General features: G+C 41.0%; 1 protein-coding gene across 2 annotated transcripts in view; it reads left to right on the forward strand.

Annotated features, from left to right (window-relative positions):
* The first annotated feature begins 1,451 nt into the window (after nucleotides 1–1,451).
* The window catches only part of KCNQ1 (potassium voltage-gated channel subfamily Q member 1), a 70,073-nt gene continuing 46,661 nt past the window's right edge, over nucleotides 1,452–24,863 (forward strand). Inside the window, exons 1-3 of one of the 2 annotated variants that reach the window (XM_078596898.1) lie at nucleotides 1,452–1,821; nucleotides 2,974–3,620; nucleotides 19,147–19,237. In XM_078596898.1, coding sequence (XP_078453024.1) covers nucleotides 3,256–3,620; nucleotides 19,147–19,237 — 456 coding nt within the window. In that variant the 5' untranslated portion in view covers nucleotides 1,452–1,821; nucleotides 2,974–3,255. The remainder of the gene's footprint in view (nucleotides 1,822–2,973; nucleotides 3,621–19,146; nucleotides 19,238–24,863) is intronic. The other variant, XM_078596899.1, reaches the window with a different exon arrangement.

Here is a 24,863-nt window from a genome sequence, read left to right on the forward strand (position 1 = left end):
GGGAAGACGGCCTAGCTGAGACATAGTCCGCAGTCTTCACTTTACTTTGGCATTATTTTGTTGAACTTCTTTCCCACCGTACGTAGCCAACCGTGCTAATCGGAGGTGCGGAGAAAGAACAACAAACTAAACACAAAAAGCGGCTTTGATTTGCTAACCAGTTGCATAAAACACCTTGGGAATATTTTGAACGTGTACCCGTATAGCCCTTTTGTCAATCCTACCTAGATGTGGGCCTCTCCACACGATGTGATTCATGGAGATTATTTGACTTTACTTCACCACGTGGATCAGTATTGGTTGGTGAAAGCGGGGAGCATAGATGTTGGAGCACAATACAGGACAACTGGTTTTACTGTACGACCGTCTTCTGCCCATCACGTAGCCCATCCTATACATCTCAACAATTACAATATTACATTCTGTATGATTTGATGAAAAACACAGCAGTCAGTGCTTCACGATTGTTACAAATCAAAAATTAATCTAGTACAGTACTGTGACATTTCTGCAAATGTACCATAGTTTCAAAGTGTTAGAGCAGTTGTGTTGTACCTAATTATTTATTGGCAGATGATCCTATTAACCAAAAACAATCTAAGCATAACCCATTGCCCCACAGCAGCCTGACACCTGTTTTATGCATGGTGGTCACCTATCGAAGCAACATGCAGGCTCAAGCATGTATCGTTCATAGACATAATAGGCATGGCCTTTTGCAATGTCAGCTCCTTTTTATTATTACACGCTTTTATTTAACTCACTCTGTCTGTTGTTGTCGTTGTTGTTGTATCTTCAAATATTGTAACTCAATTTTAACCCACTTCCCAATCTGGTATCGACTGCAAACTTGATATACTTATATCATACTGATGACAATACTATACTATATTCTATATATAAAAAAAGTATTTTTAAACATTCATTTTTATATATGTTTTGGTTTGGGTCTAATTGTCCACGCTCAACTGACGTTGGCTGTAAATCACCACGGTCCCTTACGTTGTGGCAAGCCTCGGGGCCACTTCCTGGAGTCGTGGAGTTCTGCCATTACGAGTCGGGTACATTTCATTAAAGCGTGTTTAAAAAAAAGTATATTTAAATATTACTTATTAGTCCATGAGCCCAGACCAGATATTTCACTTCTCGGTACCACCTGAGGTGGCATACCATGAGCAGTTATAATTTCTTAATGTGGCCAACAACAATGAATTATGTTAAAACCATTTGAAATGAGTGGGTTATCAAATTCATGTAAAAATGTTGAATTTATTTCGTGGCCAACAGTGCTAATAATAATTCACTATTAGCCATAGACATAGTTTGGTACAGTACGTATGAAGTTTAGCTACTTTAGGTGGTACCAATTTCTGTTCTGGCCCATGGACTACTGGCGGGGAGGAGTTCATAAAGAAGGAGTGGCAACGGGCGGTCTGGTTTGTGGTAACCTCACACGTGTGATTATCCATGCTGCCTTCCCCATTCACTTGCCGTACCAACCCCCGTGTGTTGCAACTGGCACACACAGCAGCGACACTGCTGCCACACCTCTCAATCCGTTCTCGTGGTGCCCAGTTGTTGCTGGTTTGAGAAACCAACGACACTTACGGATTTATCTAAAAGCCCTCCCACCCCGGTTTAAACAAAAAAAAGAGCTGCACGTTTTTTTTCCCCCTTTCCATTCTGGACAGTGGTATTTAAACAGCATGCATTAATAAAACATTGCACATGGATCATGTGCCGTGGAGGCCCTCGTGATCACCGCTTCCTGCCTATCTGCAGTTAATGAAAGGAGGCTTAATCAATTCAGCACTGCCAAAGGTAAGCTTTGTAAAAACTTGTTCATATGTTCTGTAATGTTTTGCTGTACATGAAATACACGGTGTTGTATGTATTGTGATGGTTGTGGTTATTTACATATACAAGTGTTGTTGTACACTTTATTTTTACACGAGTGCTTTTGTGCAACTGTGTTTTGATATTTCCGGTCCGAGATGAGAGCATGTGCTTACAGTTAAGATGGTTGTATATTTAAATCCCGGTCGGACATTGACTTAATCAGTATGGATCTGGGGGTTTATAATTTAAGTACTACTTTTTTTGGGAAGTCTATATCGGTTATCCTTTGTGGGTAAGCACAAACCGAGCATAGGAATGTCTAGAATGTCCACCGATAACTGCGAGAGTTGTAAACAGGAAATTGGCATGACCCCCATTCTTGTTTGAATGGGAAACCGCATTGGCTTTTTGATTTGTATCTTTCCTGCAAACACATCGAACAACAAGGCGTATAGAAAGTTATTGTTACAGAGTACTTGAGCATGCGTTAAGTGTTAATTGTATTAAAAGTACACGAATTGTAACGCACTAATTGCGGTGTATTAAAATAGATTTGCAACGTGTAGTTATAATGAAACTGATTCATGTGGACATGTTGGTGGGGTTTGGGACACCAAAAGGGCGTTAAATTCTGGCACTTGTTACGTTTACAGATTCATGGCAGAAACATTGAAAACATCTTGTTGTAATGTTGGGCAGCTTGTATATATCAAGAGCACGTTGAGACAACACTCAGATCATGATTTGAAGGCTATTTTATAGAGTAAAAATCCAGCTTGTTGTGGTTCATTTCATGCTTTGCAACATAAAGGCAATTTATGAGAAGCATAAATTGTTTTACATGTGTAAGAAGTGATCAATAATAAAAACATGTTACGATTCGTTTGTATTTTCATCATGGCATATGGAAACTAATGCACACCACTTATGCGTTTTCATTTTGATTGTAACGTAGTCGGTTACATAAAAATGAAACGGGATATGCCTGTTCAGCTGGTGCATTGAAACCTACCCCAAACCAAACACCGTATCTGTACTTTAATTGACACTTCTAATTAATTCAGTACTGGTAAATGTTTAAAAAATTCTTCCGTTGATGGCCTTTCTTTCCTTTGTGTTGTTTTTCCATGCGAGACTACTCCACACCAGGACTTCACACCCAGCCATCTCTGCCGCTCCGATGTGTATGTATGGTGCGAAAGAAGCACAACACACGTACAGCAAAACCACGATTGCAAAGCAAGTTTATGTAAAACATCTTCAACTACTGTAACTTGAAAAATCATCCAACGACAAGCAACCATATTCCCAAATAGGACCATTGCAATTCCACCGTTTTACTAATACTTTTTAAAAAATCAAATTATATATTACCTGGACTAAAAACCAACAAGAGCCACCACCGTTCGTGTAAAAATGTCACACGGAAAGCGAAGTTCTTCTCACAGAGGGCCAGCCCGGGCCATTCAGGAGGCCACCTCCGTGGAGAGACTGCAGGTGCCAGTGTCACCTGTGCGCCTGGAGATGTCCGAGACCGCCAAGACGCGAGTCGGCGAGGCATCTTGGGACGACATGCTGGGCCCGGGCCAGGGCCAGCATGTCGTCGAGACGACGCCGCAAGTGGCTCTACATGGCCTGCCCCATGACCCCCGCAGAGGTCGCCGCGTGTCCACGTACAGTCATCTGCTGATGTGCGGACGAACCTCCACCATCCAGTCCCGTGTGTATAACTTCCTGGAGCGGCCCACCGGCTGGAAATGCTTCCTCTACCACTTCTCTGTGTGAGTACTGAGAGATACATGCATGGGCACCCAGGGTCACGGAAGGGGATGTGTTGTTGTGTGCATTAAAACTCGTACATTTTCCATTGCGCCAAGTGGTTTCTCATGTCCGGTGCTTGTGGCAATCAACCTTCTGAACCTAGCCCGCAAGCCATCCGGCTTCCCATTGTTGCAAATCTGTGTCCATCCATGAAGAGGTTATTGCATTAAATTAACTTTTTATGCGTTGAGTGGTTAACAATGTGAGACATTGTGCTGGTTGCGGGGTGGCATAATGACTGGGGAATGAGAAGTGCTATTTTTTATTATTTAAAAGTAAATTATAAAATAAACACGTGGACTTAGACAATGTTCAAAGCCGTCTATTGTGCCAAAATGTGTTTTTTTATTTATGCTTACATATCGTTTTGCAAGAATTACGATAGTTTTATCATTTGTAACCTTTTTCAACAAAAGCCGTCCTGTTGAATGCCTGTTTACATGTGGGGGGTGTGCAGGGGCAATGCATGGCCCACCTCCTATCCATTAACATATTCCTGTGCTTTCATGATATTGAGTGTAATGTAATGATTATGAAGTAAATGACGTGCTAGTTCAGCCAATTTTCGCACACCCACTGCTGGATGAAGGGCTGGACATTTGACCATACTTCACCATGCTGGTCAATAGCAGGTTAGTGAAGGCTGAGAGCATAGTCATGGGTCTTAACACGACTGTATTTTGTTGTACAGTACTGCCTTTTGCTGCCCATAATGTAGCCCCACAGCAACCTAAACAACCCACCGTGCATGGTGATCAACTATCCAAGCACTATTCAGGGCTGAACCTTGTTCAGCTTTTGAGATCTGATTAAGTTGGACGCATTCCGAATTATTTGGTCATCGGGGAAACATTTTTTAGCTTATTAACTATACTGAGGAACACTTCAGCGCCACACATGTTTTAAATAAACAAACTCTGACACCTTAAAAACATGATTCTGTAAAATGGTAGATAGGTCATGTTCATACTGAAATGTTACACATAGCAGTGCCACGCAAATGCATTGTAAGTATTAGTTAATGGAAATATTAACTTTATTTTGTCCTTGTATCTATACATGGTGCAGTTCTTTAATGGGAAGGCAACTGTGCCATGTGAGCGACATTTCCATACTGAACTTTCACAAAATAATGTTGATAGGAGATGGCACGTGGGTGTAAATTTATAAGCTGATGTTTGCCAGAATACCATGATAAGGCATCTTCAAAAATGCAGAAATTTTAAGCGCAACATTGACTTATTTTAAGTCTCATTTTCAAATACCTGCATAAATGTGCTACACTTGCTCATGAAATGTGTTTCACTTGATCAGCTAATGTAGATGCGGATTTCAAGTGAGGACTGATACCTCAGGTTTCTCTCCGAGGCCAGCTTGTATACTCGGTAACTAATTTGCTGGGTAGGTGCTTAAATCGGTATTAAACTAGCTATGTCAAATAATGCATAGCTTGTGTAATTATTTTGTAACGAATGGGAATATCTTGAAACCTTCAACGTCCGATTGTGTTGGTGGTAATCGTAAAGGGCAAGTAATAAGGTGACTATAATTATTGAGTGGTGTTCGGGAAAGCTGTTTAACTCAGAGGAAAAATGTAGTGGGACTGTCTCATTTCGAGAGGAGAAATCAGATTTGAGCCTAGGCTATTTTGTGAATGTAACCAAATGTCAGTCCGTGTAGACCAAGATAATATCAATGTGTGCGTGTGGTTGTAATGTGAACGTGAACTGAGTGGACTAGAATTGAGTCAGTGCAGTGATTTCAGCATCACAATTAACGATGACGTAATACAGTGGCGCGAATGAATGAAGGTTGTCATTAGCAACAACACTAATAATAATGCCCTTTATTTGACCATAACAGCCACACTGAGTCTCAGCACTGTTCACGAGGGTCCTGCAAAAAACCCCACAATTAATACAAATAAGGCCTGAGGATAAATAATGAACGTGCTCCCCATGAGCACGTTGCTGTTGTGAGTAAGCCAATGTTACAGTGAAGTGCAATTCCAAGAGGGAGGTCTCCAGATTGTGAAGTGCTTTGGATCTTTTTATCTCCATTGTCCAAAACTCGAGGTTATTTGTGCTTTTGCACCACTGCCAGCGCAGTATATATTATCATATATTTTGTAGATTAGTGATTGCATTTGTTTTTGTACTCGGTCACATTCACAGGGTGGTGATACCTTAAATCTGCGCCATCTCATCTTTAAAATAAAGCGGTGTTAAAACAGTTGTGCCATGGTTAGGGCACCACGCCATGAACCGAGCAACCTGAGTGATTTCCAACCGTGGCTAACATTGGTGGCAAGTGATAACGAAACCAGACCTGGGTTGGCCACCCCCTATACAAACCCACATTTACCAGTGAGAAGTATGGACAAACAACTGCCATGACAGACACCTCATTAAGAGGTCTTCGTACACCAGTAGATTCATACAAGGCTGTGAATTATTGAATCTTATTTTCTAAAGATAAATGACTAAATCATACTTTAATACTATAAAAGGGCAGAGTGATTTGCAATATGTTCTCCTTTAAGACCTATTCAACCAAACAGGTGTGAAAGACGTACATGAAACGAAGCATATACATGTCATAGTCTGAGTGCTCTTAACAAAGCAGACCCTTGACTTATGTGTGCAACCAGTCGGGCTCCAAGTGGTGTTGCTGTGAACTGGCTAATATGGTAGTGCGACCTCACGTTGCTGAGATTGAATTCAAGCCTGAAAAGGTATTGTGACCATAAAGAATTGCATACTGCCTCTGGAAGAGTTTAAAGTCATCCTGAAGCAAATAAACACTTAGCAAAAAGTGAGTGCAGAAAAATTGTGATTTTTTTTTTACAATTTAGAGGCTGACCAACCATATTGGAAAGCCACATTTTGGAAAGACCTTGCTACCATAAACTACAATCGCATTGTGATACGGTAAAAAAAGCTGATAATACTTTTTATAGACTATGAATTGTTTTACTTCGTGCAACTTTGTCTTCCAGTCATCACACTAACAATGTGTGTATGTTGAACGTCTTTCATACCGTACGAAAGACGTTTAGAAATGCTAAGTATGAACCAGCTACACTGAAATTGGAGGACTACGAGGGTAGTCAGGCAAGGAGATAGGGTATCACCAAAATTTGGAGAATTTAAAGAGATGAACATGAATGGAGAAATTATTGTCCTCATATTTGCTGATGACATGGTCATTTACAAAGAATGGAAATTCATTACGGGAAATGTTTTAATAATGTAATAAAGAGGGCTGTGCCAAGATGAGTTCAAGATAAATAGGAGCAGAACAGGTCATGTACAACAGGTTTGCTATACAAATGAATATATACTGAAGGAAATATATTGGAAAACACATCAGAGTATGATTGCCTACGACAATTATTGAAGGCAGACCAGGATCAAAATGATGAACGCAAGCGAGAGTAGTTTTATTTACTTTTATGGAAAACTGAATTGATCATGGAAAGCAGCATATCAGTATGCTTTGAGAGGAACAGTACCTCGGAGCAGATAATAATTGAATCACTACATACTACGTGCTATGACTTTGATTACTTGCGTGGACACTTACAAATGAAATGAAACGAAGTTTAAATGCGTGCAAGAGAAGTCTGGAGGGGGGGGGGTATTCTTGCAACTATGTTGAGAGACAGGAAAACATGGATCAGAGAACACATGCAAATTAGTGACACCATATTTATTGTTAAGCAAATGGACTTGGGAAACGACACATTCCTAGAATAGATGGTGGCCGATGATCAACTCACAACAGAATGGGAAAGCAGAGAACACACCCAAGAAGGTGACTGCTACAGAGATTGAGAAATGAGATCAGCTCATGTGCAAGGAATTGCATGGACCATTGCCTCGCGAGAACACGAGGGATGGCAACGACATTGTTAGACTTTCATACAGCAGTAGATGGATCATGGCTAATGATCATATTGAAACGCGTTTGCAAATGTGAATAGTCATCTTGGTTCTTTCGGTAAAGTCACGTAGAAGGGAAATAATAAAATAATAAAAATAAAACATAATTAAATAATTCTCACGACGTTTCGGCCACAACGCAAGCAGCCGTGCTCAGGTGAAGAACAAGTCAGGTGAAGAACAAGTCTTCCCGACAGACTTGTTCTTCACCTGAGCACGGCTGCTTGCGTTGTGGCCGAAACGTCGTGAGAATTATTTTATTATGTTTTATTTTAATTATTTTATTATTTCCCTTCTACGTGACTTTACCGAAAGAACCAAGATGATGAATCCCTGCAGTCACGAAAGCTTTAAATCGAAATGTGAATAGCATACATGGTGCTCTGTTTCTATAAGCAAGACCTTGTATATGTTTAGGCATGCGGATGTTTAAGATAATTGCTGCCTTTGCCTGATAAGACACACTCCCCCACATAACTATAGCAATCCCCCACACCCCCAATAAATTTGGCCGACATTGCAATGCCAGATATGGTTGTGCATCTTTTTTTTTACATTCGTGGAAATGATAGTGATGCAGTTTGGAACAAAACGTTTAAATATTTTAACTTGGAAAGAATTGCCTCACAGATAGCCACGTGTTGTTTTTGTTACACACACGAGAGCGAGCAGAGGACAATTTGATATCAGTAACTCTGTTGGTGTAAAATGTGCTCGTTAAATAGCAACCCATGCGCAAAACACATGGTGGATGTTGTGAAATATGCAATGCTGTACTGTGCAAACACTTACAGTATTATAAGCAAATACAAAAATTCATAATCCATGGATATTTACCATGGCTGAAATCTATCTAATGGATAATTCTGTGCACTCTATAAATGAATCGTTCTACAGATAAACACGTTCCGTATATACTGTGTAATGCCCTGTCCCGCTACTCAACCCTCTCTCAGATAGGGCACTTTGTTCCCTTTACTTTGTTTCCCTGACTTATCAATGCTTGGCTTGATAGGGTTCCGTGGCATTGGCTGTGCTGGTCAGCATATATCTCAGGACGCCAGGACATTTAAAACAAACTGCAATATCATCTTGTGAAAACCCAAAAGGTAGATAATGAAGCATATTCATATCTGCTTCTAAATTCTATTCATTTTCCCCCTTCTCGTTGATCAAGTACCCTGTGCTATATAATGTGCCATATATGATTCATATAGACAAGGGGGGGAGATGAGGGATAAACAGAAATATTGCGAGTTATTTGGCAGTGTTGTCAACAGCCCAGTAATCGTTGTGACAGGGGCAGTGTGAAGATCTGCAGAAGTACAGTGGTGGGGGATTGTGGCCAAGCTCATCGTCGAACTGAATTGGAGTACAGCACGGAATTCCTAGGACGTTGGGCACACAGTCTCTTGCCACACCAGCTTTGTCGTTCTGAACATATTGAGCTCAATAAGTATTAGCTGGCGTCAGAGTACAACATATCGGAACAAACTATGGCTTTGGATGATGCGGACATTTTTTGTTGCCAGAAGATTGACACTTTGCAAGCAGTTACTCTTGACACTAAATGTTTGATGTGGAGTTCAGGAATTGATAGATAACCTTTTTAAATATATAAAAAAAAAAACAGGCTGTGCGTTTTGCTTATTAGCACGGTTGGTTACGTACGGTGCAAAAGAGATTCAACATACATTACCAACAGGCTGAAAAGAAAACATGAAAAGCTATTCTAGACAGCTCATAGCTTTATTTATATGCCTCTTGTACATCTGCATTTTAATCATGACAGAAAATATTATTATGCGTGAGTGCACTCTCACAAATAATATAATAATACATGTTGTACATTATGATTGTGTAGGTTATTGTGGTTGTTTCGGTTAGCTCTGCGATGTGTTTTCGGGTTATACCGTGTTGTCGTCCACTTTTGATGTTTTGCCGGACACATGGGAAGCTTCTTCCCAGTTCCAGAAGCTCCCAAGCACATTGAGCCAAAAGATCAGTCATCATTCGGAATGGCAAGCGGTGCAACCCGAAAACAAATAGGAGACAAATGTCTGTAACGGTTTAGAATGTTGAAGATTGTTTCGCTCACCATGATGCGTTTTCGTAAGCAAAACGAATGCGTTGGGCCAGCAAGTAACCATCAAATAGACTTTGGCACATACCCTTGAATTTTTATTTTATGTTATGTTAAGTATGGTGTGACATCTGGTCGGCTGCCTCGGACAAAGCAGTGAGATAATCCATGAAGATGCAGCTCTGAATTATACATGAAGCTTACAAACTGCAATAAACCCTGTTATTTTAGCTCTTGTTTATTGTGCATTTATAACTTTAAATAATTAACGCATCAGGAGTACAGCAATTGGGTTTTGGAAACATTTTGTGATTACATAGTGACATAGCAATTAAATGCAAAGTTAGGTCTAAAAGAACGTGTAAGTCTTGCTTTGCAATGAAAGGCCAACGATTTTAGTTTACATCATGTACGTTTTCCCTACATGCATATGGTAGACATAGATTGCTTATAACATTAAAAATAGTGCATTGCATGGGTTTTTGTGGAATTAGATGTTTGATTTTGGGAGAAATGCAGCCTTCTATCCGGGTGTTGGTTAACTTGCAAAATTAATTCATTTAATATTGACGACTATTTAATGTTCAGCCATTTTAAAATCTGCTGCTGAAGGAAGGCCACAATATGCCACCATAAATTCTTGGCGATTGTTTGACCATATTCCACCACATGAGTCATTGCAGATGATGGAAAGCCAGAACTCACTGGTCACTGATAATAGCTGTGGCTGGTAATGGGACACAGAGAAAAGTGGGTTCATAACACAGTGAGTTATAAACATTGTGCCAACACTGACCTCCATCCCCCTCGTGTCACCGAATAAAAACTATGTTTTTCTCCAAAACGCAACAATAGAGCATTAATATAGAAACCAATACAACATTAATGCAAGCATTTATCATGAATACAATAAATGTCGAATGGGTCAGAGCATGCTATGTTTTATATATTTTAAAAATGGTTGCATAACATTATTTGTTTGCACTTGTTTACCCAGCAATGCCTCGCTGAGTTTCAAGACTCTTATTTTCAGAAGGGTCCGGCCAAGTTTTTGAAGTAGGGGAGCGGTGTTGCCGCTGCGTGTAAGCCAAATTGGGTAATTTGCAGGTAATCTTTTAGCATTGGGATGTTTGACCGATAGCAGTTGCAGTGTGTGTTCTTGAGGTGTGGGACGAAACTGGAAAATCCAACAGAAACTCCCGCAGAATGGTCGGAGAACATACAAAATCCATGCACAAAGGAGTCGGGAGTCGAACCCAGGTCCTCATGCGTGGGGCACACGTGTTACCTCTGCGCCACCCGGCAGCCCGTATTTTGCATATTATTATATTTGTATTTCTTATTTCACAAATTGAAATAAACCAATTAGAGATATGCAGCAGTTATAACTTGAAAGTATGTATTTGTATTTCGATTTAAAGCTTTCGTGACTGCAGTGATTCATCTTCTTGGTTCTTTCGGTAAAGTCACGTAGAAGGGAAGTAATAAAAATAAAACATAATAAAACAATTTGTAGTTATTTATAAAACATAATAAAACAATTTGTAGTTATTTATTTTTAATCCAGTCACGTAATGTGTATATAGTACTGTAGTGCTAAACCACATTGGGGATATGGATTGAATTACTTATTGGTGAAATGTAATACAAGATCAATAAACGCTGTTTCCCATGCCTGGTTTCTAACAACAAGCAATAACTTACAATGTTTGATTTGGTCATGTTTGCATGATTTAAACATGTTAACTTGTGTTATAATGTTTTGGGTTCCTTGTGTATAAAAATGGAATTTTGCATGCCGTACATGTTTTAGTTTTTGGTTTAGGTTATGAACTAAGACTCGGAACAAAACGAAATGGAGATGTGCAATACAATTCTACATTGTGATTAAGTCAACCTCTTCTCAATGGGAGGGTAACTCCTCTGCTGTTGCCCCGAGAGCATCCCAAACACACCATGGCCGTACATTGTGTCCAACTCCCTGCCCCTTTCATTCAACTTCCGACTCAAAATCATTCACCCCTCATTTGCCTTGTACAAAACTCACTGTCTCGGCTCTATATAGTGTGTTAAATCAAACATTTGCCTGTCAATGCTGTTATGAATCAAAATTGTATCAATGCAGTGTGCGCAATGAGATGCGATTGAACACTTATCTCGTGGATATTTGCTTGGCATGTGTCGACATGATGACCTCGGTCTTAACATTTTTCTTATGAACTAGAAAAATTGCACAACATGGTTCTCTATCTTGTGATGCAATTTTGCTATTTGTTAAATAAATGTATAATTACGTGTTTAAAATAGCTTGACTCCTCAAACAAGTGTAGGGGCAGTGCTTATCTTCTGCTGACAGTGTGTATAGCTGGCGGTGCAAATGCCACATTTCAGAGAAGGTATCCATCAGACCACGACTGTTCCATACAGTATTTGCTTCTGGGTGAGGCCACATCGTAGTTTTGTGCCCAAATGATAGCCATAGCCCTCCACCACCTGACAAGATTGTCCCATTTACAAAGGTGTTGTTTATATAAGTGCCAACGTACTGATCAAATTCTGAGCAATAAAGTTCCTCGGTCGGCGGGTTAAGACTTATTCATGACTGAATTTAACATCAACCTTCAACGTTCAATTCAAGCTTATTTGAGCTTCATCAGGTAGTCAACTTGGAAATACAGGGCCACTACTATTGTTGACTTACCACAATTTGATACTCATTTCATCAATCCCAAGGGGGTGAAATGTTGAGCTTACATTGAATTGGGATGGAACTTGAAGCATTTTTGCATGCTATAAAAACACGGCACCTCCACCAGGTGAAACGTATGTATGGATACAAGTGCAGCCCTGCAACTACCTGCTCACACCATTGTTGGTGGAATGACCAGCACTAGAGAGCACATTTACAGTCCCACTATACTTAGAAAATTATGCAGTAAAAATGTCCTCATGAAAACTTTCAGGAGTACGCAGAACATCTTTCCACCCTTCTATTTATGCCGAACATTGAACCGTGAGCTTCAAGGCACTTGCAACTCAGATGGTGGTCTTCTTCTTTCGTACGGCTGCTGATGTAGATGCAGAGCAACAATGACAATTTCACATTCAGGTGATCAAACCCAGACAACGGCGCCATGAGCAGCAGAGTGTGTGTATCGCTGTGATGTCTCCTTCGTTTTTGTGAATTTGGAATGTTGTGTGGTCCGTTCTGGATGACCACAGTCGCACATGGGAGAGTTTTTAATTTTCCGTTTGTGCATCGGGTATCCGCATCTGCCATTATTTGTGTGGATGCGATTTAGGGTGGACCATTAGTTTTGCGGAAGATGAAATCGAGGGGTCTTTTGCATTGGGTCTTTCACAAGGTGTTTGTGAGTTATTTTGAACTCCATTCAGCTCTCCAAGCTTCATCAAGATTGATTTCGCATTGTTTAAGGTTAAGTTCTTGGGTCCAAAAGGGCTTGCGTGACTTGAAGTGATTACGAGGGACGTTTTTGAGATCCTGATGAATGGTGGTCATATAATCTTACAATTTGACAAGCCTGTACGTCGGATCATTGTGCATGCAAGATGACTTGCTCTCATTGCTTAGCCAGCTGTTATGGCTTTGTTGAAAACCATGACGATGTCGGCCATACATCTATTTGAGCCTTTGCTTCTGCGTATGTAAGGACGGAGGTTTTTTTGTTGCTCCCCCTTCTTCACTGGTGCACCTAACTTTTGCTCCGCTCTGGAAAACAAACAACACTTGAGGCACCTCGATGTCCTCGCCGCTGCTCCCGTTACGCGAAGGCACACGGTGGTCGTGCTAAACATTGCCATCATTAACATTTCCAGTACGCACTGTGTCGTCCAGCACATTTCACACTCTGTCGACTCTCTGGATTATTTGTTGACAGGTTGCCAATATTCAAGGGTGTGGGAAGGTGCATGCACCCTTGGAATAAGCTCCTTTAATGCCACAAGCGTTTGACATTTTGCAGCAGTAAAAAAGTTGTCTTGATTTGAGCCACTGTCAAACTAGGATTATGTATGTATGTTGAACTTGTTTCGCAACCGTGCTAATCAGAGGTCCTGAGGAAGGACAACAAACTAAACACAAAAATCAGTTATAAAGAAATGAGTTTTCAATCTATATTTAAAAAGGTATAGTTTCAGTGGCTCCATAATATCGCAAGGAAGAGCGTTCCAGGTGGACGCAGAAGCGCATCTGAAAGCGCGCGATGCAGTGACCGTCTTTGTTTGATGGCTAAGCCAAAAGCCGCTGCGAGGATGACCAGAGTTCGCGTGATGGTTTATACTCCTTTACGAGATCAGCAAAGTATTGTGGTTCATTTGTGGCAGGCACTTTGTGTGTAATGAGTACGACCTTGTAATGTATTCGTTCGGCAATCGGAAGCTACAACCATACATTTCTTCACTCCATTAGCTTTTGGTGAACATCCTCTCTGGAAGGCAGTTGAGATGAGGTACTAGGTGGATTATAACATCGAAGGGGAATGGATTGCCAACGACTGATGATAACGATGATTTTACAACACGTTTAAAAAATGCCGAAGGTTGACCTAAAAGAGAGAATACAATTTAAATCATAGCTGGGCTATTTTGCTCTTGCTTTGTAAGATGAATATTTTTAAATGCCCGTAACAGTGTAGGCTAATATCGCCTTAGCTCCGACAGTGCAGCATGTCGGTGTAAATGTAACTCGTATTCTTACGTGAAACATGGGAAGGTATGATTAATTTGCTTCATGGTGTTTACTTTATGCAGACATACGCTTTGCAGGTGCACAATGCACAAACGAGGTAACTCGTCACTTTGTTTGCTGTGATTAACGAGAAAAGCAGCTGCTACAAGTAGCCAGTGCAGTATTACTATACGGATTATCGTGAAGGACTTGAACTAATAAGCCAACCTAACAAGTAATGTAATTCAAATGTTGGCCTTGGATTAAAATAAAAAATACAGTAGTCCACGCTCAAGACTGTGTTTGGTTTAGGTTTTACATACAAATGAAAGCCAAAACATTAAGTGTAGTCAAGGTGCAGCCCCGCAATAGCTTGCTTACACCACTGTTGGTAGTAGGGTCTCCACTAGAGAGATCTCTAGAGAGCCCCACTCGAGAAAATCTGGCCTACACTCCCACAGCGAGTCACACTGGGTTGAAGGTGAAGGTGCCCACGTGTTAAACCACCGCACGCTTCCTGCCTACAGACGAACTGTGGTGCGCCCAGTTGTTAATACTAATGCTGGGTGGACAGATTCTGGGATTTAAGTAACTTGCCCACTTCTTTAACGAACCGGAAACCTAAATTTCGATTTAAAGCTTTCGTGACTGCAGGGATTCATCTTCTTGGTTCTTTCGGTAAAGTCACGTAGAATGAAAATAATGAAATAATAAAAATAAAACATAATAAAATAATTCTCACGACGTTTCGGCCACAATGCAAGTAGCCGTCCTCAGGTGGAGAACAGGTCTGTCGAGGAGACAGACGGAAACCTCTAGATTTGTAAGTCTGTTGTGCTAACCATTGCACCATAGCAGCATCCTTAGAGTGGAGTATCTTCATTTATTTCGTAGCATCACAATTGATTTGCAACCTTGTAACCTTTTCTACTTCATTTTGTTTAAAATAAAAGTGAATACTTTGTATTTAATTTATTTCCATAATGGCATGGGCTGCAAAAGTCTTATTGGATAAATATAGCACTTTGTGTTGTTTTTTAGCCTTGGGTACTGATGCAACCTTTGACAAGTTGTTCGTTTCGCTGTTTGTGTTTAAGCGGGCTTCCTTTGTCAGACATCCACAAACGCCTCACCTGCCAGGGCAAGGACATCAGAACAGACCTCCCAGGCCACCCTTTTCTCGCCGAGCTCGACAATAAAGGGCACCCAACAGTTGCCGCTTCACGTCATGGCGTGTCCGGTTATTTAACGAACCAAAAAATTGTCACTGGCAAGGGAAAACTGGAAATATTTTTTTAAATATTAAATAATAATAATTCTTCGTGGAAAAGACATCTAAATATAAAGAGTCCCCTAGTGATTTCTGATTTCTTCCTTTTCCTCAATTGTGATGTTTTTTGATATCGCATCTCCAATTGTTATTTTGGTCAATGGTGACATTGGTGATGTATTTTTTTTATCTGCTGCATTCAAATGGAAAATAGTGCACTTTGTTTAACTTTGAAGAATGACACGGCCCAAATTTCTTTCAGATGGTAACCTTTCATAAGTGTCCTTTGTTTAAATAAATTTATATAAATACTGTATCATGAACAAATGGTCCACTTAACAAGGAAAAGTAACACATGTACTGGCCCAGTAAACGTGTGACATTGGATCAATGTTTGTCCGATAATTCAAACCACATGCTGTTAGCCGAGTGTTGACATGTTTACTGGGTGCTTCCTGGCGCTCGCGATGAGAATGTCGAATTTTCACGAATTGCTCAATGCTGTAGAAACCGTATTGGTTCGTCTTCACTGATACTCACTGACAAGTGTGGTGAAGTATGGTAAGCCAACCCCCATCACTGACATGGGAAGGCCTTCAATCTAGCAGTAGATTAACAAATTGTTGTAAATGATGATTAATTGTATTTATGATATAACTTTAAATTGAAAAGTATTGTCTTTAATCACAGCAGAGTAATCAATTGCAAATGTTCAACACTGCAGTAGATACAATTGTACAACGCGAGCCTCCCTTACTGTACGGAGCTATATTCTCTGTAGGAATTGTCCTTGTCTTGTATCTGTTCAAGACTGAGGTTTGGACACAGTGTGTCCCCTAGATACCGAGCTCATTCAGTGGTGAGGCAGGAGACCCCCAGCATGATATCCGTGTATTTATTAAAACCACATTAATTTCACGAAGTGCAAATTTAGCCTAGTTCATGTTGGTTAACGTTATTTTAGAGTGCTCAACAATTCATATGACTGTATAAAAATACAGTTAGCATAATATGAAGGTTAAAAAAGATAACGTAAAATATTATTCGAACTTACTTGGCCTGTAAAAATATCAGGCCAATTCTGGCATGCATAATCTCGTGGTACAACACTCAACAAGGACTGCCTGGCATGCAATATTTCTGTGTAGCATGGAGATGCAGCATCTAACAGCACGTCAGCATTGCTGAGTACACTATTACAATTTTGAGCTTAAGAAGTGCAATTTCCATTTTTCCCAAAAAAAACCACTCCATTATATGTGGGGCGCCTTTTTTTGAGACCTCTGCACATTGCATGGTAGGGGTAGCCAATTGGGGAACAGGGTGTAAGGCCTTTAACTTTTGTGGTCTGCCCATTGAGCCGTATGTATTCACTCACTCATGCATTAGCTCCTCACAATTGGCCAAAGCCACCGTTTTTCCAGCTACATTATTTATTAGCTCCCCTCCCTGCTACAGCTGCAAGCCCACCACTGCATTGACAATTCCATCCACGAATCGGACAAGAATGAATGAATTGCACATTTCGCACGGATTATTATTCATGCACGTTAATTTTTGCGTAGATTAGTTTTTCTCAATGTGTCATATTTGTTTTTGTTCAATGCAGACGAGCAGATAATACTGCAATGACGTAGCAGTACAGCGAGGCTCAGTTCTGCATTTATTGCAATTGGAGTGTGTTACTTATGGCAAGTGAATGTTGCTGTGAGAGACATGGGTATGCCACTGTTACACAGAAGTAACATGAATATAAAATGGCTTTATGTTGGAAGTGACACTGAAAATGCTTGACATTGTTACGGGTCAAAATGTCAGAGAGCTTGGTTGCAGGGTGTAGAGTGGAGGACTAATATAATGGTAGGCCTCTTTTTTAATCAAGAAAAACAGCACACTTTAAACACCCAAATATATAAACTTGGTTGTTTGGGGGCGCCTGCGTCGCCTCCCAACAACCTCGTATTCATCACTGAAAGATAAAGTTGTGCGCTTACCAACGCAATGGAACGTCTGTCCCTGCGACTTGTTGATTGTGATAGCGTATGCGGGGAGAATGGGAAATTGTCGTCGTCGCAAAACAAATGGCAAAGTCGTGTCGGTGGGGACCAAGTCTATTCTGGGAATCAACACCGAATCGCCTCGTTCTCTCTTTCTCTCTCAAGCGTTCATCATAGACAGATAGAGAAAGTTTTTTTTATAATATAAATATCATTTTACATCTGGAAGACTTAACTGAAAACGACATTTCGTGTGAAATTTCTCTCGTTAAGTAGATGTCCTTGCTGGGGGTTCGGTTCGATGCGGATTTTCACCTGTTTGGGTTTGCGGGATCGAGATAAGGCAACATAGAGCTGCTGGCCATGCGAGAAGACCGCCGTCTATAGATCGATTCCAACGTAATGGAACGTCTGTCCCTGCTCCTCCGTCGTTCATGCACGGGGCATGTAGGTGTTTGCAGCGCTCCCTGCATGAAAACGACGGGAAGTGCAGCGTTCATCATATTCATCACAGATAAAGTTGGGCGTCGATAATTATAATTAATATACATATACACAAGGTGCTACTTATTGAAAAGTAGAAATGTTCGCTGTTCATTATCTTATGCTGAAATGTCACTAATTGTATTAATAACAAATCACATTTGTGAAATGCATTTCAATATCAGCATCAGCCATGTTCTCTCCACTGCTGGGCCAAGGCCCTCCCCAAGCCATCGCCATCCCTCATGATGCAGAAATCCAGTCTAGCTCCTGCAATGAACTGATCGATCTCTTCGTTCAATCTCCGCAGTGGTCACCCTGTCAGATTGGGGGGGGGGGATAAACTCCCCTCCCCCCTTGGCTGCCACTTCATAGTCAGCCTCAACCATTGCCCACCATCCTTTCCAGCGATGTGTTAGGCACAAGCCCACTTTGCTTTTCTTAAAGTAAATGAGCAGACATTAATGCCTTAGTCACATATTAATCTCTCCGTGGAAAAAAAACCACACGCATTTCTTACACAACCGTGTAGCTGATGGGTCGTGTAAGGAATATTTTTCTATTTTTTACGTGGATAAATGGATTTGTGAAGGAGACATTATCTACGTCTTTATTTTTGTTATATATAATCTTAACAACAACGCGAATGATTATTAATATTTTAAGTAACTTTTCCTCAGTTAATGTCTCTAATTTTTGCATGCATGTATGTTGAACTTATTTCACACTGTACCGTATGTTTGTTCTCTGGTTAACATGTTCCTCTTTCTGTATCTTGGTGTCAATTCAAACATGTTACCACTCTATGTACCACTCCATGCTTTGTACACTTCTCAGCTTTTGTTATATTTTCTTTACCGCCGTCGTCCGCGTTTACGATCTACTGTCAAAACGTTCTTCTCTTTAGACACATTGTTCTCTGAAATGTTGTTACTCCCCAATAATGAATGACACACGCCTCGAATTCGCTCATATTCATTGTGCTCAACTGTTTGTGTATTGTCGTTGATTGCATCCCGTAGGTTCATGATGGTGCTCATCTGCCTTATATTCAGCGTGCTGTCCACCATCGAGCTGTACACAGACTTTGCCAACAGCACCCTCTATTGGATGGTAGGTACCACCGATTGTATCGCAAATAATTTCGTAATGCTTCGTTGGCAGTGATACACAAGCGCGAATAACAAAGAACTCAAAATATTCGTCAACGTGCTATGCAGGAGGGTCATTGCCCAAAACTTAACCTTTGTTATGCTTTTCTTTTTCATGCAACAGTGTTCTTGAAAAATGTGTTGAGTTTTTAGTTAATTTCTCACTCGGCCACGCATTGTGTCACGGGGAATAATCTCATTGCGTTATTAAGAATTGGCAGTCGACTTCACACAATAGCTGCCGCGGTGTAATGGTCAGCACACTGAATTTGCAAGCCAAAGGTCACCGGGTCAATCTCCCGTCTCGGCCTTTGAAACAATGGGGCAAGTTTGTTGAATCCCCCACTCACACCGCCCATGTCCACCGAACACGATACATGGGTGCACCGTGCTTAGTCGATCGGCAGGTCGCGCGTTGATGGGATAGAATGTGGGTACGCCTACCTCTTCAAATACGTTTTGATCAACGTGGAAGATTGGCCACATATCCTCCAGAGCAGGGGGTCCCCAACCTGTTAGGAACCGGGCCGCACAGCAGGAGGTGAGCGGTGAGTCCGCGCGTGACCCGCCCATTATTTTATTCACCACTTTCGTCCGCGCCTCTTTCCCGCACTGCGCACTTGTCTCAGTCACAGTTTTGGTGAGCCCACGAGCTGCTAACCCCTAGCCAAAATGAGTAAAAAACAAACGTCGCTGGAGAACTTCTTTGGAAAGGGGGAAAGATCCAATGATGACCCCCCCCCCTGCCGATCCGTGAAAAAATAAAATTGTCTTCAACGAAACCGGTCCCTGATGCCAAAAATGTTGGAGACCGATGCTCTAGAGGGGGTCTCTCTATCAGAGGCGCTTTCACCAGCACCTCTTTTCCTGCAATGACAAAGTAGCGTGCCATGCATGCTTGAAACGTTATGTGCAAGTTGTGATGGTGCCGATTAAATACATTGCGTAATATCTAGTTTGTGTTATGCTAGCAGTGATGTGTAGATTAAAAAAGTGTCACTGGCTTGTAGTGTAAATGGTCCAAACATTTTAATTGCATAACACATGCAAAGATGTGTACCTGGAACTGTAGCTACCTAGAAGAAAAACAAATAGATAAAAAAACAAGATCATGAGACATAACGGTTACTTAAAATAAAATTCTACAGAATACGTTACTTGAATGGATGTTTTTTTTAATCCGGACAAAATTTTGCTGCCTCTGCACTTTTTTAAATCTGTTTGGAATTCTTTCCCCTCTGATTTTCCTCACTCTTGATCCCCTTCCCCTCTTCAAGTCCAGACTTAATTCCTTCACTCCTCGCCCGTTAACTAATTACTTCCCTAAGAGCTCCGTCTCCAACTTCCCCATCTCTCTGCTCTGCCAGTCCATTATTATCGTCACCCCCTCCCCTCTTGCCCTAGTTTCCCCGCTTCAAAGTATGCATACAAATCTACACGCTGAATACATATTCATCATTCGGGTGTTGCGATGTTTTGAGATGGGTTGTGCGTGGTGTGCCATGTCAATTCGCAATCTGTCCAGTGTGTTTTTTGTTGTTGTTTCATTCTATTAATTACCGTATATTGTAATATTTGTTTTATATTCTTGGTTTTGCGTGTGAGCAGTGTATATGTTTATATGGTTTCCTTGTGTAATCTTCCGAGGTGCACTTGTATTTAGCGACTTTATATACTCATTTTTCCTCAAATAGTAACCAAGAAGAAGAATGCATTAATTGATTATTGATATGTCATGCCATGGATGATTATAGTTGTGCTGGATCCCAAGACAATGCTCCGTAATCATCATCAGCGATGACCAATCCACTGCTAGATAAAAGACCCCCCAAACCATTGCCATCTCTCACGATCTTGTGATATGATGAACCATCTGGCACCTTGCACATAATGTTGAATTCGTCGTTCCATCTCCTCGGTGGATTCCTGTCAGATGGGTACATTCACTTGCTGCCTATTAATGGCTGATGAGGGCTTTGCATTTTCCAGGTTAATTGAGTGGAAGTAGATTTATGAAGAGGCACATCTTGGTGAGAGAAGTCATGTGGCACAGTATATACAGGGCGGTGGATACTTATGTGTGGTCAAATGTTGGTTAAGTTTGCAGTGGAAGGGTGCATTCGGGTTCAGAGGTCAACGCACCTCCGATTAGCATGGTTGGCTACGTATGGTGTGAAAGAAGTTCAATATACATACAGTCGCATGCATTGCTGTGCGACTTTATGAATTTGTGAACAATTAAATATTTTGGATCTGCTGATGCGCCGTAGTTGGCAAAAGCTCCGTCCCTGCTGGAGTGAGGTTTAGGTGTAAAGTTCTGGTACCCCACTAGGGGTCAGAGCCGACTTGCTTTTAATGCTAACCAATACTCAGAACGTTGCTATGCATTAAGCAGACAATCAGCTACGACCTATGAAGCTACAGCAATGATATTTCTTAACCGTCTTTGTTTAAGCAGGAAAAACACGGACTGTTGTCAACCTTCTTGGTCTCATCAGTTCATTTGAATTCAAAACCAATTCATAATAACAACAATTCTGTTTGAAAATCTATGGGTTTCCTGCCTGCATAATTATTATGTGCAGTTTTTTTCGTGTAATTTACAAATGATATTTGTTATGAATATTTGAAAGAGTTGAATGGTGCATTATGCACCAGTTATATACCATTTTGTTTTTTAGCCATAGGCATGATAAATTCTTGAAAATCCTGCATATGTGTAGTGACATAGAATCGGTCACGTAGCAGCATAGCGCTGGCTGCTGGCAGGGAAGGGGATCTACAGATTAAAGCAGCCCTGACTGACAGCAGGCCACGTGATAGACCAGCGAGGGATCTAGGGGAAAGGTTACGGAAGGGGCACATGGAGAACCCGCTAGTAGGTTCCAGAAGGGGGCGTGGCCGGGGGCGGAGCCAGGCCACGCTGGCAATATAAGAGGGGCCCCTGTAGGGGACCTCGAGGCTGTCGTTTGGAGTGGGATCCCGTCGTGCTGCTGGAGTCTTTGCCGTCGTCTCCGTCTTCACCATCTTGGCGTCGCCAGTCAGGCAGTCTACCAGCTGTCCTGACTGGTAGCCGTAGTTACCAAGTGTGAACTGTTAGGCCGTGTTTATAAACAGAGTGCCTCCTACTCTTAGTGTCTCTGAGTCAGTCACTACATATGTTTAAAAAAAAATAATTGCTGCACTACATATAGTAATTACATTTCAGTGGACGTCCATTATAAACGGCCCTGAACACTCACACAGCGGTGAGGGAACGGTTTTCTTATTTCAAGATCAATTCTATTGCACTCCAGTCAGGTTATAAGCAATAGTGTACCCACGTTTTACCCAACCAATACACATACCCAATAATCAATGTGTTTATAAGTCCAGAATTATGGCATGATATTTGTTGCTTTTATTTATTTGGTATATTGTCCACAATTGAGGATATATTAAATACGTTATTAAATATGTTGCTGAATTTTGAACATGTAAAAAGCATACCTGTCAACCCATATGGTTTACCCGTATTCTTGTACAGGGAAATTGAGTTTTCAGGTCCATACGGTGTACAGCCGTTTGAATACGAGCACATTTTTTGTAAATTTGTGTTTCTCACTTGTGATGGGACTTTGTAGGATTAAGGTTGAGATTAATAAGGGGCACGGTGTGACCAATAGGGTCTGAATTGGTCTGTAATTAAGTAGGCACTGATAGGGGGTTGACAGGTATGTTAAATAATCAAACAAAACAAAATATCGTGCCATGCAGAATACTATCCTCGACGAGTAATCCTGATACTTACAAATACTTTATGGTGCTGATCCTGCCTTCATAATGACTTATAAACATAACAGTGATAATGATGCTGATAATCAAGTTGTATTTCAAAGTTAGTTGCTGATTTTTTTCAATGTGTAGTGCAGAAGGGTGGTCAACACATCTACGCCTCTATATAAGGAACGAAACAAAAAGATTTCTCCACAAATCTGTCTGTCGCCTGATAAAGCTAGTTGTAGCTACTGGCGAAACGTTGTACTCGGTTTGTAAATGTTGTGGCTTGGCTCTCCAACAGACCAGTGTGCTGTACTAATGACGAATTGGCATGTTATGTTTACGTGACAACCCTTACTAGTTTTTTGGTACCTTTAGCAAAGCATCAGGTCTGTATTAACCACACGTACTTGTGTCAAAGGTATCTATTTTGTTCTTTTAATAATTCTAACACCTGTTTTATTGCCAGAAAGGGTACAAACTTATGCTTATTTTTCATCATTTTAAAACTGGCAAAGAGGTCCCATAGCTCCTCTATAATATAGGGTTTTTTGGGTTACAACGCGTAAATGTGTAAATGTGTCGTTAAACCCACCACCACCTGACATAGCCAATTAGTAAGGTTTGTCACGTAAACAAAACATGGCAATTATGTTCTAATACAGCACACCGGTGTGTTGGAGAGTAAACCCACAGCATTTAGAATTCGAGTACGACGTTGCGCCGGTAGTTACAACCAGCCTCATCAGGCGACAGCCAGAGTTGTGGAGAAATACTTCTGTTTCGGTCTCGTATTTATACGATCCAACCGAAAAAAACCTCACTTATGGATAATATTAGCCGTGTAAGCCGACAGAGCTCCTCTAATCTTTCACTGTGGGCATATACCTTGGAAACAGATGGGAGTACCTACATTTTACACATGTGACCTGCTGATAAAACCATGGTGATACCCTTTTACACTGCTCTATGTAGGATATCCATTACTTCGGTACTAGTCGATTCATGTTTGTGCCTCTTGTTGACCGATTTTTTGTGGGTCGTTTTATTTTTGATGATTCGGGCTGGAAACCAAATGAATTGGATATTTTAAAATAATATATGCTGGAAACACTGCCAAACAGCTCATTAATTCGGTGGATTTGGGGAGGGGCAGTTGTGGGGGGGGGGGCAGGGTATAGAGAGGGGGGGAAAAAACCCCTAAAAAATGCATCACTGAGTGGGATAGGGTTGTGAGCAGGCCTGCCTCCATTGTGGCTCAAAATAAACACAGGATGTTAAAGCTCCACTGTTATTAACTGCCTTAATCTGTCCCATGCTGAGTTACATTCATGCTGCTACCCACCCCTAACCCCTCATTGCACCCACCGGCCCTCTCGGGACGCACCACGGTTAGGACGTGGGCGACAGACAGAATAGGCACGTCTGCATGGGGCGGAAGTTATTTTAGATGCGTAACCTCGGCAACCCGTACAATGGGTTGCCGAGGTCATTAGGACAGAAAGGCCAAGGTTGTCGTTTTTTTCTGACTGGAGATAATCCTGCACTATATATGTATTCTTTTGAAAGCTTTGATAACTTCCTCAAGCTTATACTTCAGCCGCATGAAGAATGATCATGTGTTTCATGCCTTGACAGTTTCGGATATTAAAAAAGCATCGTTGTGGATAAATCTAAGCACTGTACAAAGTATGGTTTAGCACAACTATACGAGGTTATTATAAATAACTCCATTGTCTGGGTTGACATTTTGAAATGCAATACTGCGAGACAAATGTTTCCTTATTTAACGATTTTTTTTCTTCCTAATCAAATAAAACTGCTTTGTA

Source organism: Lampetra planeri, chromosome 8 (assembly GCF_965212315.1).
Source record: "Lampetra planeri chromosome 8, kcLamPlan1.2.h2, whole genome shotgun sequence".
NCBI classification, from domain to species: Eukaryota; Metazoa; Chordata; class Hyperoartia; order Petromyzontiformes; family Petromyzontidae; genus Lampetra; species Lampetra planeri.